This window comes from Oncorhynchus gorbuscha, linkage group LG03 (genome assembly GCF_021184085.1).
Source record: "Oncorhynchus gorbuscha isolate QuinsamMale2020 ecotype Even-year linkage group LG03, OgorEven_v1.0, whole genome shotgun sequence".
Taxonomy (NCBI): Eukaryota; Metazoa; Chordata; class Actinopteri; order Salmoniformes; family Salmonidae; genus Oncorhynchus; species Oncorhynchus gorbuscha.
This window is the reverse complement of record NC_060175.1, coordinates 47,682,449-47,699,978: the sequence shown is the minus strand read 5'-3', so window position 1 is coordinate 47,699,978 and position 17,530 is coordinate 47,682,449. Positions and strand designations below refer to the sequence as shown.

The following is a 17,530-nucleotide window of genomic DNA, read 5'->3' as shown; positions in this document are numbered from 1 at the left end:
ATTGATCTGGTATTAGTTCTCTCTGTATATAGCTCCATTCTTGTGTATTTTATTTTATTCCTTATGTGTTAGTTACTATTACATTTCTTATTATTTTTAAACTCTGCATCTTTGGGAAAGGTTTGTAAGCAAGCGTTTCACTGTAAAGTCTACACCAGAGTCTAGACCAAATGTATTTATATAGCCCTTCTTACATCAGCTGATGCCACAAAGTGCTATCCAGAAACCCAGCCTAAAACCACAAACAGCGTATTCTACACATGTAATAAATAAAATTGGCTTTGATTTGGAAAATTCCAGTAGCCTATTATTCATATGCTGGCCCATTCTAACCAAACATTTCAGAACTTGCAAAAAGGTCAAATGGTAGCCTAAGCTTTGTCTTCATGCTGACCCATACTGTTGTTTTGAGACTATGATCATACGATTATTATTATTTCAATGTTCAATTCTATAGCCAACTGCAGTGGTTTGGTCTAGCTGTAAAAAATAAACAATATTATGACAAAATTGTTTATAAATGCGGGTCTTACTCTATTTCACCCGATATCAAGAGAAGATCAGTTAACTGTGGTGTGAAATAGACTCCCACGTGGTCATGGACACATAAGAATAAGGGTTGATGGATTCACTCAAACCAAGAAGTGTCAAGCAAGAATATTACTCCATGAAGCAAATCATTAATATATATCTTTATGGGCTACTCTATTCTTTAATTACACGGTAGGCCTATTTCTCGTTGACGTGTCTTCCTTGTACACATGTATAAGTTATAATACATCAGTGGAGAAAATGTAAAGTGCTCCCCAACTGTCAGCCTGTGGGCATGGTTTTATTTGCACCCCCCCACCAAAAAAAAAAATGTTTTCTGAGCAAAAAAATGTATTCCCATGCGTAGTAGAGAAACACGTAATCATATACAAATAATTTAAGAAAATGTAAGCAAGGTTTGGAATGTTTATGTTCTAGTCAAATATTATATATGTTTGGGCTTCTTGCGGTCAATTTGCAGTCCACAAATGATTTGTAATTATGTTCCACCACTCAAGACAAAAAATGGTCCCGCGGCTGAATCTAGTTGATACCTGTTTTACAGTCACATTAGACTACAGTGCAATCTGTTCGGGTAGGATGGGTTGTGGTGACGTTTCCAACCAATAAGCGAGCTGCTCCTTCGTACAGAGCAGCATCGGCATCGCTCTCCTCAGCGGCAGTTTTGCTCTAGAGAAGTCGGGACAATTTCTCACAGAGCTTCTTATTGCGCTCAGAACTGCATCCAAGAAGAGAGCTCCGGGAATTATACAATTTATTCGAAGAAGGCGAGTCGGGCCAATCTCTGTCCCTTGATTTTACAGCGCTCTGGCAAAGATGAATTTAGGCGCCGTTCTTATACTGACGTGCACCTTAGTTGTGGGCACATCTTGGGTAAGATATTTATTTATTTTCGAAATACGTTAGAAGTAGTCTACTGCACTGCTGTGCCCGTTTGGCATACACGAGCTTTGCAGCGCAGTGCATGTGGTGCTGAATTGTGGCGATGAGTGACTTTTCCTTGCAGTATAATTTTGGCAATAGGGAACATAATGCATTTAAATTACGTATTATGTCACGATACTTTCAAACGATTGTTCAAAATGATTTTGTAGGCAGCAGTCAATTCGGGTTTGGTCACGAAAAGATACATCCGTATTGAATGACAGGTGCCTGAATAAACCAATCGGCTATGAATTTTGAGCGCCTTTAAAAAAATACTAATTTAGGTTACTTTAGTCTACTGAATGAACTGCAGTAGTCTACTAGTGTGTTATATCAATTGCAGAGGATGCCGAAGCCTTTCGTTTCATAAATGATATAGGCTATACGAGGCTACGAACTTCATTGCCGTTTACAATATGGACTGTAATTTATTTTGATTAGATCAGCACTAGCCCATTGCTCGTTATAGCATATTATAGCCTATCTCTCGATATAATATCAAATGCACTATTCTTATAATTTGATTGCATTTACATTTGAAAACTTATCTGAAATGACGGCCATTTATTTAAAAAATACATATACATTTGATATACATTTGTCTCCTGGATAGCTGGATAGCACCTTTGCTGCAGCAAAGTAGAGAGTGAAGACTGATAGAGTAGAAAACTGCAGTCACAATACTGATAATTGTAACAATAAGTTACACATTTTGTATAGGTTGTCTCTCTCTTTACTATACGCTTACCGCATTGACACTATGCACATGACTTCAGTAGGTCTATGATCTAATATGCATATTTCTGTTGCCCATCATCATCTTCAAATATACACATGGATTAGGCCTACTCTAGCCCCTCTCCTCCTTCTCCCCTTCTCATAAATCCATTAAGGTTTAAGGTAGTTTACAATGGACAAAATAAATACAATGTAAAAGGTGTCTAATGAACCCGCTGGTGTATCTGGTATTGACGATTCACTTGCAAATGTCGGCATTTAAACAGCAAGCTATGGACTGAAGCAAATCAGCAACACCAGTTGGGCGGTATCCAGGTTTCTATACCTACATACTGTGCCATCCCGGGATATACTGTATTACCGACAAGGGTCACAAGGGTTATTTTTTTAAAACGTCACTTACAAAATTCTAGGAATCTCCATCGCGGATTGTAGGTAAATGCTAACAAGAGCACTCAAACATTAATTTCTAAAGCAGACAAACCAGCTCAAAGTTATGCAAGTATCTCAAAATACAGTTTGCAGAACACACAAAACAAATATTAGACGTCGGGTATTTTAATCCAGGAGGGGATTGTCTCTGCTGCTGTTACCAAGAAGCTTGATCTAGCAAGCTAACATTAGCAAGTTATCAAAACCCAGCTGGATAGATTTTTTTTGGCACATCTTAGATAGTTAACTTAATTGTTATAAAATATATAGCTGGCAAACATGAGTGAATGTCACTACTTGATCACCTCGCTTCACTTACTTGATCACCTCAAATAAATTGCGCTGCAGGGGTGACTCATCTCATGAAGCCAGGGGAGAACGATTGAAGCTTCGGAAGTTCAAGGCCGCCCGCGGTACTGCAGGCATCCCAAATGATAGGGAATGGAAAAATGTCGATATTCGTAAATAAGAAAAATGTTTCAAAGGCAATCACGGTGACGATAATTGTTACTAATACACCAGATGAATGTCCTTTAACCGATTATTTTAAAATCGCTCACAGAAGAAGTTATAAGGATAATTGAGTTGCTAATGGCAGCGTGCAGTACCCTGGTCTGCCTTCAATTTGAGTTACACAATGAGAGGCGTCATCGCTGGCCTAGATGATGAACACGATCTGCTTTATCTATTATCTAATGCACAAGTTGAATGCAGGTATTTATTTAAGAAGTACAAATATTGAAATGTATAAAAAAAAATGTATTGACAGGATTGGAAAATCTTGAAATACCCAGGGATACGGTATACCGCCCAACCCTGCCAGTCTCTAATCTATCTGAAGGTTCAATATCAGTCTCAACACCTGTAAAATCAGCCTGAGACCCTCTGGCAACAAGTCAATTCTCCAATGCTTATAGGCTGTCTTGTTTTCTCTCCAGGCGACCAAGGCAGACCAACGACCTAAACCCCCATGCAGACCAGGCTTTTCCGAGAGCTTCTACACAGTCTTTGTCTCTAGGGATCTACTGCAAGGCCAGAACATTCTCAAAGGTAAGCACTGTGGTTGTGGTGGCGCTGGATCTCATTTATTGACTGTTTGTCCCTCTCTTCTCCGGAGCTACAGTAGATCCCAACCAGAGAGTGACAGAGTGTGTGTGGGGGGGATATATGCAGCATTCCATCATGACATATGAAGGTACACTGTGGTATAACATGCAGCTCTGGTGAAACAAGCATACATGTGTTGATGCAGCTAAAGTTGGTTGGAATGTACACTATGTGGTTTGAGTCTGCATGATAACTAGGGCCGGGCCTATACCAGCATCGCAATACTCGTTAGTGTTGTGTCAAGGAAAATCACAAAACATACACAAATCATAAAGCAGATTTAACTTATTTAGGAAAACAGCTGTAATGTTGCAAACAGAAATCATAATTTTGTCATCCAGAGTCACATCTATTTATTTTCTAAGATATAGCACACCATTTTTAACATACAGTAGGTTTTTAAAGGACCAAAGAGTTTGCTTCGTGTTTTCATTTTTGTCATGGAAAAAATATCCCGATACTGGTATCGTCCTGGCCCTAAAGATAACTGTTTCTGATTTTGATAAGAGGTTTGCAATATACAAATCTATTCATTCTTATCACATGAACATAATTTCCAAGCGAACATAAAAGAGTGTTCACATTGAAAACATTGAATTTATCCTTTTCTAAATGATCACTTAAGCATCAGACTTACCAAAGCAGGCTCATTTAAATCACCCATTTATCTCCTGCTGTGTGTGTTTACTGCTGGAAACTACCAGATTTTATTGTATTACCTGTATTCAATGTAATAAATTTTTCATTTTATACTCTTTATTTTTCAGAGGAATTAAATTCTCCTTTCATGTGCTCTGTTTATTTTCAGCTCATCACATCTTTTGTGAGGTTCCTCTCCAAAAATGTGAAATTATGCAGAATTTTTTTCAGACTGGCTCATCTTTTTGTCTTTAAGTCGCTTCTAATATTGCAAAAACAAACCTCACTGGCAGATTATTTTCCTATTCTTGTTAATTGACCATTCTAGTTGCTTGTATTGCGTATTCATCTTAGCATTGTACATTTGATATTGATTCAATGAAAACATCCTGGCTAGGTGTAGTACATTAAGAACTTTAGGAACTCAGCAGGGCAGGGTTTTAACTCCTAAAACTGACCTTACATGCTGACCACACCACTTGCGTTGGTGTACACATACTTATTATTCAATCGTTGCACCCACACTGCTCGCGCGTGTCAACAAGTGTCTGCGTAGCCAGGCACTAAAATAGAACTTGGTTCTATTTGTGATGCTTGACGCGCTACAAGTCCCGCCTCTCCCATTTCCTCATTGGTTTTTAGGAGCATATACCCACGTGGGTGATTGAAAGATTAACTGAAGTTCACACTCCAGGCCAGTTGGTGGTGGTAATGCACCTTAAAGTTGGTTGCCAACCACCATATAAAGCCCAAAGAAGAAGAAGAAGCCTGAAGGAGGAGAGATTACTAGAAACAAACTCAGTTTACCCTTTTATCTGGCCGTGACCTGCGCAGTAGCTAGCTTTACATGGAATGGAAATGGAAAGCATCGTGGTAGCTTTTGATAAAGAATAACATCAAGATGAAGCAGCTGCTTTATAAGTGGGAGGCACTGTTGAGCGCTACATCCCAAGGGGTTCGTGCTGATTGTACGGAGATTGTGACAGCCGGTTAAATGGCTTCCCTTGAGAAAGCAAGAGAAGTGCAGCATTATCATAAGGAGACGTATACTTGGAATATGGAGGAGGAATGGAGGGAAAAAGAGAGCATGAGGAGGTATAAGAGAGAGAGGGAGGAAGACGGTGAGCTTGAGTTGTTTAAAAATGGTGTAAAAAAGGGAGATGGTTTGTTAAAGAAGAATGGTAGAAAGTGTAAGCAGAGTGAGGAGAATTGGAAGTGAATCAGGTCGAAGTATTGGAGGTGGTAGGTGTGGTGAAGTTGTCAGATCCCGAGGCTTGCACCGATGGTCAGGATAAAGATGAGCCTGTTAGGGTAGGAGTGAAGTTTTTGGAAAAGTGGACCCTTGCCTTTTGGCCGATCCATTTGTGGTTTCAGGGTGGGTGAAAACAGTGTTGGATACTGTGGAATCAGTGAGGGTAACCAGAAGTGATCTTGTGATAATGGTGTTTCTACTGGTCAGAGGGAGAAGGTTCTCTGCGTTAAATGAATGGGGGCAAGAAATGTGAATTGTTTCGCTGTCAAGAAAAGGGCGCCTTTGAAAGGAGTGATTACTGAGGTAGCAGTAAATGTAAAAGTTGACCAACTGAAGGAAGATTCCCGGTGTTTGTGATGCTCGTCGTTTGGTGTAACACAGACAGGGTATCGAGAGTGGTGAAACAGACGAGTCATTGTCTGAATTTCGTGTTTTGATGTTGAGTTTTTGCCCAACAAAGTGATGTTAGGATATATAAGTTATCCTACACAAACTTTTGTGCAACATTACGTTGTTACAGGTGTCAAGCTTATGGGCATGTGGCAGCACTGTTTAGGAGGGAGGTTCCTAGGTGTGAGAAGTGTGTAGAAGGGCATGAGACAAACGAATGTGTAGCGTTGGGGAAAGTAGTGTTAATTGTAGGGGTGCCCATGGGGCTGGGGATCAGGATCGTCCCGTAAGAGAGAGGCAGGTTTAGGTTTCCAGGGTTAGAGTAGTGCAGAAGTTGTCATATGCTGAGGTAGTGAAGAAAGTAGAGGAAGATGGGTCAAGAGGGAGGGATCCTGAGAGGAGTAGTAGATCTGTACCGGTACAGTGGGATATGCCAACAAGTGATACACGTTTCAGTAAATTTGATTTTTTTTGGGCATTTATAGCAATGGTTATCAACTACTGCAGGGATGGAACCTAAGTTGCAGAAAATTGAGGTTGTGGAGGCAGCTGCAGAGAGGTATTTGAGTGTGCGAGACTTGACGTCAGAAGAGTTACAGGGTGTCTTAAGTGGTGATGTCCTGTCCTTTCAGGTTGTTGGCCTGAGGTAGGACTAAATAGATTTAAATAGTGGAGCAGGGTGGGGCAATTAAAAAAGTTAAATTGTGAGTGTAGTGTTAGATGGTAGGGTATTTGTTTATTTGTTTTTTCAAGTCTAGTAGGTGGCGGTAATGCAACATATATTGGATTCCAACTGCCGTTAAACCTCATTGAAGAAGTACCCTTTTATCTGTGGATTAATTGTCGGAGTAGAGGACCTTGTGCATTTCAGGTAAAATACCAACCCAATGTTTAAATCCCAGGACAAATTAGCAAGCAACAGCAAGCTAGCTAGCTAAATTGCCATAAATGTTTAATGCTTTTGGACCTGTCCCCAAATTAATATAGTTGGTTCAGAGCGGTCTAGTCAGCATGTTATCCCCTATGACTCTTCTCAGTGATTTAACGCTAGAGAAAGATGAGCCCGACACTCCCCAGACACTTATCTTTTCTGCAGGCAAAGTTTAGGTTATTTGCTTGGATGAAATGGAGCTCTTGTTTTAATGGTTGTTGGGACATGTCACCAGCTTTAAACGAAAGCAATTTAATTATTGCGGAGGTTATTTAGAAGGACACATTAAGTCAATAGGGAGCTACTTTGCCTGGAGGCTTAGGGTTGAAGGCACCTGGAAATTGGCTGAGGTGTCCTCAGTGACCCTCGCCAAAAACAATGTTGACAGAATCTGATGCATTTGGACAGGTTGTACGACATTGTGTGTATGTGTGTATGTGTGTGTGTATGTGTGTATGTGTGTGTGTGTGTGTTTCTGAGAGAGAAACACTGCTGCCTGCACCTTCAAGTTTCAGCAGAAATCATCCACCATTCCAGTGCAAGATCATTTGGATTTGGTCTTTATTGTACAGCATCCATTGCTTTGATACAATATTACCTCTGTACCCTCTCACTCAGTTTGCTCTGTGAAAATCAATCTTTGTCGTGCTGTCCTACTGGCCACTCTGAGGAATATTGTCTGGAGGAGCTTGCTAAGTCCTCTTGCTATGATTAATGTGCTGCATCTGGCCTGACTGAGGGTTTGTTTTCTCCACAACACAATGCAACATGGAGAAAAGGAAGAAGACTTTAATATTAACAATACTTTGTGTGTAACCCAGAGCCGTCATCTAATACTTTAATGGTGAGGCAGAGAGGAGGGAGGGGCAGAGGTGCTACAATGGTAAGGTTGCTGGACAATTTAAGTTCTATAGCCACTGCATCCTGTGAGAGGAAGACACTGAGCAATCGTCCCAGCGTCACAGAATACTGTTTTAGCAACCAGCCAGGTGCAACCTGACAATGGGTTCTATGCTGTTAGCTGGGCAGTGAACCTCAGCCATTTCCATGTTCTAATCCCACACCATTCATCCAGTCTTTAAGGTGGTGGGAAGGAAAAGCTGTTCGACAGTATTTGTCATATTGACTGTTTGGAGGGTGTGTGGGTAGATCTTAGACCTTTGCCTAATGGTACAAAATGCAAATAGTTTCTTGTTAGCCACCCACCTCAGTGCCTTTTCACATCTGTGGCCTTAATGCAGGGATCGGTAACAGAGGGACAGTTTTTGTAAGGATTTTAGTGTTTGGTCAAAAAAGTCCATAAAATCACCAGGAATTCAGTCGAAAAAATATATATATTTAGGAAATCAGTTCCCAACTATTCCCGCAAATACAAATAGAGATGTCACCGTGTCTAAATTTAATCAAGGTATGAAGTGATGTTATTTTCAAATACAATCCTTTTGGGCTTAGTTGTGGTCAATTTGTGAGTACAGCACTCTTCTAGCTGCCATTATCCAGTCTCAGCTGGCCATGCTTCCATTTCCCTATATGTTAAACAGGCTTTTATTGGTTTATGGTAACACAAAATACCTTTTATTGTTTATCATCACATAAATCTATTGGCTGCCTTGAAGTTTAACAGAGTGAAAGAGCACATGCAATGGAGCTGATTGTCGCTGTAGGGGAGGAGTTGGAGAGATTATGGCAGGGAGCCTAAAGAGGCATAGCGCTCATTCCATGTAGATTCCTGCTGTGGCCAGAAGGGCCATGAAAAGGGATATTCTGGTAATTGTGCATCGCAGTGTAAACCATCACTTCGGCCTAAGAGCTGGAACCGACACCTCGGAACGTGGGCAGGAGCAGCGGCAGACCACAAAATAAATTGATTTGAACTGCAGTTTCTTCAGGATAGTGGCTTTTAAAGTCGCTGTCGGTACATATTCAAAAAGACATCTGTGATGAGTTTACACCCCTCGCTCATCACCATCCACCACGGCAGGGGTTAGAAGGGCACGGTGGGTTTTGTAGAGTGCATATTTGTGTTTTCTGTTATGGCTCAATGTGTCAAGCAAACGTACAATGCCAATTTAATATGAATAGCAATGTTGTTTTGGGATGCTTTTGATTCTCTCTCTAAAGGAATGGAGTCAAGGCAGCTAATAAAAGTATACTGCATGGAGGTTCAGGAGGGACATAATACATTGAACACATGGTCTTCAAGGTGACAGCAACACAAGTGTAGTATCAGTTCTGTGGATAAGTGCATCTTTAATTGAAGCTTGTGCTTTGTGAACCGCAACACATACTTCTATCCACTTTCAAACAGAATGGACTTGTTTTGATGTCCAAACTTTGTTTCACATGTATTTTCAAGGAATCTGAACCCTCTGCCTTACTATGAGAAACATGGGATTTGATCTCGCCTTTTGTTGCTTACTTGAGTTACCTTTTCACTTCCCTCCCATTCTTTCAATATGTGATTGTTTTGTCTTTGCGGTCCGGCTCTTGATACACAGGTGGTTGGGCTTCTCCTGCATTTCTACTTTGTTCGATGTCGCTAGATAATATCAGTATTGCACTCATTCACATGATTTTATCTGACCGGGAACAAGATGTGTTTCATAAAACTTAACCAGATGCCTTCAACTATCAGCACTTTACTGACTGTTAACCCACAACTTTAGAAGTCGTTTGTGCGGAATGACTGTAACCCCAATCAATCATGAATGTAACCCCAATCAATCATGAATGTAACCCCAATCAAATGTTGTTTGAAAATATCTGACAATTATAGTAATATCCCACTGGGCACATCATCACATAGATTTTTGTTTGTTTGTTTAAATGATGTGGAAACGACGTTGGTTCAACCAGTTTTTGCTCAGTGGGATCTTGGATTAAACCGCCTGTCTGGTGTGCGCTCTGCTCTACAGAACCTCAGACACCTCGTCATGCTTCTCTCCAAGTCAGGCAGCTCTGCTTTCATAAGTATGTCCAAACCCAGGGAAAGGGATTACGATTTCAGGCGTTTTGATAAGCAGGATGCCATTTTCCCTCAGACTCACTCCGTCTCTCTTGTCCCCGAGAGCCTTTCTTCTCTCCACACAGGACACAGAGTCTGTGGTGTGCTGATAGAATACAGGTAGTGTGGATGAGCCACATCATTTCTCTTTATCTCCTCTTCCCTTCACACACAACACAAGGTATGTCCCTATATCCCTCAAACCACCTACAACATGACATCCACTGCTAGCCCATTCAACCAAGCCACCCAAGGTACGTATGTGGTACAATACAATGTTTTCCATTTATTGTTGGTCGTCCCCTCTATAGTGGGTGACGTACTGTAAAGAGCTGTTGGAAGGAGCGCTAACTGTTAGCAGAAATAGTTGTTGTCACGAGAACTATATACCACATTCTCTTGGTAATGTTACAGTGATTTGTGGGGTTCAGGATCTTTGTGTGGACCTTTTTGCTCAGTAGATTTTATTTTAATTTGATTTATTTCACCTTTGTTTTAACCAGGTAGGCAAGTTGAGAACAAGTTCTCATTCACAACTGCGACCTGGCCAAGATAAAGCAAAGCAGTTCGACAGGTACAACAACACAGTTACACATGGAGTGAAACAAACATACAGTCAATAATACAGTAGAAAAATAAGTCTACATACAATGTGAGCAAATGAGGTGAGATAAAGGAGGTACAGGCAAAAAAGGCCATGGTGGCAAAGTAAATACAATATAGCAAGTAGAAAATACAAAAAATAAAATAGGCCATAGAGGCAAAATAATTACAATTTAGCATTAACACTGGAGTGATAGATGTGCAGATGATGAATGTGCAAGTAGAGATACTGGGGTGCAAGTGAGCATAAAAATTACAATATGGGGTTAAGGTAGTTGGGTGGGCTATTTACAGATGTGCTGTACAGGTGCAGTGATCGGTAAGCTGCTCTGACAGCTGATGCGTATAGTTAGTGAGTGAGATATAAGTCTCCAGCTTCACTGACTTTTGCAATTCGTTCCAGTCATTGGCAGTAGAGAACTTGAAGGAAAGGCGGCCAAAGTAGGTGTTGGCTTTGGGGATGTCCAGTGAAATATACCTGCTGGAGCGCGTGCTACGGGTGGGTGTTGCTATGGTGATGAGTGAGCTGAGATAAGGCGGCGCTTTACCAAACAGACTTATAGATAACCTGGAGCCAGTGGGTTTGGCGACGGATATGTAGTGAGGGACAGCCAACGAGAGTATACAGGTCGCAGTGGTAGGTAGTATATGGGGCTTTGACAAAACGGATGGCACTGTGATAGACTACATCCAATTTGCTGAGTAGAGTGTTGGGGGCTATTTTGTAAATGACATTGCCTGACGTCAAGGATCAGTAGGATAGTCAGTTTTACGAGGCTATGTTTGGCAGCATGAGTGAAGGATGCTTTGTTGCGAAATAGGAAGCCGATTCTAGATTACATTTTGGATTGGAGATGCTTAATGTGAGTCTGGAGGGAGAGTTCATAGTCTAGATAACAAACCATGTGTCAATGGTTCAGTCCAATAGGTAGTATAGCAGCCTCTATTGTCTGTGTTTTAGAGTTAAGGATATGTTCCGACCCAACTGCCCTCCATTCATATAAGATAGATCAGTCTTAGCTGAAGAGAGACAAAGAAACGTGTTGCATTGTTCTATCCTGGACTCCTGCTGCAATCCATTTCCAATCCCTGTGCCTCAGTAGTCAGGGAAGGTTATGCAATAGACCTAAATGCATTGAAAAATTAAGAGATGAGCAAAAGGTGTCCCAAAGTCTGACCTTCAGAATGGGGTAATCATGATATTATCAGACCTGAGATTGGATATTCTAGAGCCAGCGGCAGCCAACCAGTCAAAGCACTAACAGAAAGGTAAAGGAGCGAGAGAGAAAGGGCATATAATATGTTTTCTCAAAATAGTCCTGGCCAGGAGATTAATTTGCGGGGACAGATTTGGTGGAAGTTCACTGTTTTCGTGTGGGATGCCGCACGGTGAGAATTTCAGTTTAAAAAATGGCTACGGAAAGCAACCAATTTCAAGGATAGTTCCACCAGCTACACAATCCCCATGTAACCCCTGATCTCTTGCAAAGAGAGACATTTGTGTTCTATGAATGCAATTTGCATCGTTAATCAAGATCAAGATCAGTCACTCTCTCTTAATCAATGTGCTTTAGTGCTTTACATCTTCGTGCTCTCTAACGATTCCAGACCCTGATGAGGAAGCTTTCTTTTGTTGTGTTTCAGAAATAGGTGATTTTTCTCTGTAGGAAGCCTCCGCTTCACTTCATAATTGTCTGTGTAACCCTGCATCAACCAGTTCATTACCAAGGTTTTCTCCCTCCCCTAAGCCCCAGGATATACATTCGTCTGAATACAAATCGGGCTTCTGTGTTCAAGTGAGGTTTAGCTGACTTTAGACTATTCATTCACTTGTTATCTTATTTGTTTGGATCTTTGCTACAGATATGTTTTCATGTCATAACATTTGTTGGGTTATTAAGCAGATTATGATTTTAATTATTAATAGTAGAGCTGGGCGATTTGGACAAAATCCAAATTGCGATAAATTACCTGATAACGATAAATAGCACAAGTTTATAACAGTTAATGTGCACAGTTTTATTTATTTATTATCATTTAAACTATTACTACTAGTTTGATGGTTGTAGCCATCAGTTGTTCCATTAAGCACCCTAAGGTCGATATCTGCGCCCCCGCAGAAATGGAATTAGCATAATACAAAAATCCCCATTAAAAATCTGTCAGTTTAAGCTAGAGATGTCAGATTTTTTGCATTGTATGCGGTGGATTGAGATGCACCCATCTATGTCACACTTCCGCTTCAGCTGTGAAAGAGCTCGAGGGGTGTTTGTCAGACCATGTGACATCCCGAAAATCGGTCTTCACAAAATCGTCTGTAGCGTCCAAACAGTTTGGCCTACAAAACTATTATGACCCCTCTATGGAAAGATGAAACTCCCGCGAACAAATACATGTTTGTTGTTTTGTTCTAGGAAAAGACTCGTCTGAAGGTCCCCCAGAACTAGTTTAAAAAATGTATGGAAGTATATGTGGACACAGTTTAGTGCCAAAAATAAAAGGTTAAATAAATGTTAAAAAACAAGCAAATGTTTCCAGATCTTTCTTATATCTTTCAGTTATAGAACAGACACTTCAGAGCAAACTTCCTTTTCGATTTTTTGAGGGGGGGACTATCTGTTGTTCCATGAAGGTTGTATGGGCTAATAGCTGTAAGGCCAATATTTATTTTTCATCAAATACATTTTTTTTATGTCATTTTCTTTTTCTAAAATCAAAAAGCTAAATGATCATTAGTATGACCTTTAAAAAAAAAATCCATATAGCTTAGTAGAACCCCCCCCCCCCCCCCCCCCCATCCCGCGGTTTAGACAGGGATTAGACTCTTATTGGTTAACAATCGCCCATATTTGCAAACTTATTTAAGTTTAACTATCAGCGAAATATAATATCAGCGAAATTCCTGCGATAAGTGGTTGGTATGGTCGGTGTCAATACTTTTTGGTTTATCGTCCCAGCTCCAACTAATAGGACCAAGACATGAAATAGAACTAGAGGTCTACCATGGTAACCCAGCATAATACAAGGTTAAATGTGTATCCTGAGAGCATTGTGCTTGAGATACCTCTTGGAAAACCATTTGGATTATGTCTTACTCTCACCTTTTTATAATAGTGGTCTTTAATGATACTTCTTTCCATGGCTTAAGTATCCTCTCAAGCTTTGAGATTAAATATGAAATCTGCATCCTTGTCTTCTTGTATACCTCCCACCTACCTGTGTGATTGTGTCAGTGTGTTAACCCTGATCTCTCTCTCTCTCTCAGCTGCAGCCTCCATGGTTAGAAGCCCTCTGGTAGTGCTTTAATTACTGTGTGGACTGAGTGGAGTGGATTAGTTCTGGAGGTCTGTCTCAGCCTAGGGGATGAGGGATGTGATTCAGCCCAGAGAGGCTCCATTCACTCCCTTCCTCAAGAAAACAGGAGGAGGAGAAGGTTGAGGGAGGAAGAGAAAGTAGTGGGCTTTGTTGCCATACCTGGGCTATGTGCAAAAAAAAAATACAGTAGATGCTTTTCAAATATCAGGTCCCACAGCAATGTTGTTTCTAATACTGTTGTCATGATACCAGATGTTTGACTTTGATACTGATACCAGGTTTTGTATACAATATTCAATTACAAACGATACCACTGCAAAAAACAACAACAACAACAATGTATTAGCTAAAGTCACATTGAACAATATGTTGATAACTGGTAGAACAAATAAAATAACAAATTCTATATTAAATTTCTTGCTAAAATAAAACATAATGAATAACAGAATAATACCTTCAAGTGTTCCTTATGAAAAATTATACAACGGATTGGTCTAATCCTGAATGCTGATTGGTTAAAACCGCATTCCAGCTGCTGTCTATTCCAGAAGTTAAATCAGCTAAATCTATGATGTTAAAGTGCCCATTTACTCTGTTCCATCTGACTGCGTAATCCACTGTCTCATCAGCCCAGCCAGGAAATGTATGAACTTGATCTCCATTATAAAAAGCATCTAGACATTATCTCACATTTCTTTTAGACCAACATTTCACATTCAACAGCGGAGATTTGTATAAACCTTGCTGTCCACACACCTGGGCCTCCTTGGGCAACAGCACTGGAGTGTTGTCATTCACATCTATCAGATGTACAGTGGAGCAAAAAAGTATTTAGTCAGCCACCAATTGTGAAAGTTCTCCCACTTAAAAAGATGAGAGGCCTGCAATTTTCATCATAGGTATACTTCAACTATGACAGACAAAATGAGGGGGAAAAATCCCGAAAATCACATTGTAGGATTTTTAATGAATTTATTTGCAAATTATGGTGGAAAATAAGTATTTGGTCAATAACAAAAGTTTATCTCAATACTTTGTTATATACCCTTTGTTGGGAATGACAGAGGTCAAACGTTTTCTGTAAGTCTTCACAAGGTTTTCACACACTGTTGCTGGTATTTTGGCCCATTCCTCCATGCAGATCTCCTCTAGAGCAGTGATGTTTTGGGGCTGTTGCTGGGCAACACGGACTTTCAACTCCCTCCAGAGATTTTCTATGGGGTTGAGATCTGGAGACTGGCTAGGCCACTCCAGGACCTTAAAATGCTTCTTACGAAGCCACTCCTTCGTTGCCCGGGTGGTGTGTTTGTGATCATTGTCATGCTGAACGACCCAGCCACGTTTAATCTTCAATGCCCTTGCTGATGGAAGGAGGTTTTCACTCAAAATCTCACGATACATGGCCCCAATCATTCTTTCCTTTACACGGATCAGTCGTCCTGGGCCCTTTGCTGAAAAACAGCCCTGAAACATGATGTTTCCACCCCCATACTTCACAGTAGGTATGGTGTTCTTTGGATGCAACTCGGTGTTCTTTGGATGCAACTCAGCATTCTTTGTCCTCCAAACACGACGAGTCGAGTTTTTACCAAAAAAGTTATATTTTGGTTTCATCTGACCACATGACATTCTCCCAATCTTCTTCTGGATCATCCAAATGCTCTCTAGCAAACTTCAGACGGGCCTGGACATGTAATGGCTTAAGCAGGGGGACACGTCTGGCACTGCAGGATTTGAGTCCCTGGCGGCGTAGTGTGTTACTGATGGTAGGCTTTGTTACTTTGGTCCCAGCTCTCTGCAGGTCATTCACTAGGTCCCCCCATGTGGTACTGGGATTTTTGCTCACCGTTCTTGTGATCATTTTGACCCCACGTGGTGAGATCTTGCGTGGAGCCCCAGATCGAGGGAGATTTTCAGTGGTCTTGTATGTCTTCTATTTCCTAATAATTGCTCCCACATTTGATTTCTTCAAACCAAGCTGCTTACCTATTGCAGATTCAGTATTCCCAGCCTGGTGCAGGTCTACAATTTTGTTTCTGGTGTCCTTTGACAGCTCTTTGGTCTTGGCCATAGTGGAGTTTGGAGTGTGACTGTTTGAGGTTGTGGACAGGTCTTTTTATATTGTTGTCCTGTAATGAGTGCATGTTGCATTACTTTTGGGTTCTAATAATATTATAATGCTCACATAAATGTCATGCTGAATATATGTTCATGTCACTGTCATGCAAAAATAATTTGCATTTATTTTCTGGTACAATAATGACAATTTACAATGCAAATGTTATGGTTAAAATAGTTAATGTCGTTTTATGTCGTAAACCTCACATTGCTTTGTAACATCTTTTGCTTAGTTGTTTTGGTGGGCTGGCCCTCATCTTTTCTATAGTCAAAGTATTCCCATAGTTTGCTTCTGCAGCCAGTTTTGGCAACAAGCTGCGGGTGTTTGAGGTATGATGTTTTCGTTTGAAGAAGCCATGCTGTCAGCATTTTCTCTTTCCTTTCACTTGCCTCTCAACGTGGTTTGCGCTGTGTCAGCTGCAATGCTAGTAAAGAAACATTTTTTCATGTTCTAGTATCAAAAAGTACTGAAGTTTTGGTATACCGTGCAACACTAATGTGAAATGTGTTGATTTGCTGTGTTGAAATGTGTCTGTGTCCTGATCTCTGTTTTTAAAATGTCTGTTTGTACATAATGTTTTCATGTTTATACGTTTACCTGCCTGGGGACTGCAGATGTGTCAGCTAATTCTGGTGCACCGCGTCACTTCTCATATTCTGAGACTTGTTTTCTTGTATGTTGTCCCTGCCAAATCAACTTAGTGATTCTCCTGTACTTTTGTATACTTCACAAGCTAGAAGTGGTCCCTGAAAATTGCATGTCACGTGCAAATATGTGCACCACATCATTGCTCTCTCTCGCTCCACTGTGGGTGCATCATGTGCATCTTGCTAGCTGTCAGTCATTGGTTGAACTCGATTTGCTAGGGGGCTGGCCCATATGGGGGAAAATGTAGGGAAGATGGTGCAGCACAGCTTTCAGAAAACGGTTGCTTTCAAACCAGGGATTGTGTAGCTAATTGAGGTAAGACAGTGATTCAGCTCATAGATTATGCTTGTATGAACTACACAGCTCAAAGCGGGAGGTTTAGAAAATACTTAGAAGTCGCCAAAGTTCCCGAGCATCTCTATAATGAAATGAATGAGCAACTGAGCAAATGTTGCTTTCCTTTGCCCAACCAAAATAGTTTATCCTCGAAACACAAATACCATGCACTACATGGCTCATTTATGAAAGGTTTTGTCAGAGCTTTTACGTCTTCGTCCTTTCTCTACATCCATCACAATGTTCCAGTGTGCATCGGCTTGATTCACTCACTGTGTTGCTAGAGATGCATAGTGCATGCTGTTTGTGTAAATTAGTACGACGTATGATGCTACAATATGGCAGCATCTGTACATTTATGTCAAATAGGGTTCCTGGAGAGCTATATCTGTTCAATGAGTAATGGGCAAAATATATCCCCTCCTAAAATAAATGTCAGTCAGCCCATCCATTTACTATAGGCCATCATCCTAGTCATTATTCACCATGAATAATCCTAATCTGAAGCAGTTAGTCTGAATGATGCTGTTACATTAAGGA

General features: G+C 40.7%; 1 protein-coding gene across 3 annotated transcripts in view; it reads left to right on the top strand.

The window, feature by feature from the left end:
- The first annotated feature begins 1,201 nt into the window (after window positions 1-1,201).
- Window positions 1,202-17,530, top strand: part of LOC124031458 (cadherin-4-like) — a 258,408-nt gene continuing 242,079 nt past the window's right edge. For all 3 annotated transcript variants that reach the window (XM_046342698.1, XM_046342697.1, XM_046342696.1), the window contains exons 1-2: window positions 1,202-1,425; window positions 3,585-3,696. In XM_046342698.1, coding sequence (XP_046198654.1) covers window positions 1,369-1,425; window positions 3,585-3,696 — 169 coding nt within the window. In that variant the 5' untranslated portion in view covers window positions 1,202-1,368. The remainder of the gene's footprint in view (window positions 1,426-3,584; window positions 3,697-17,530) is intronic.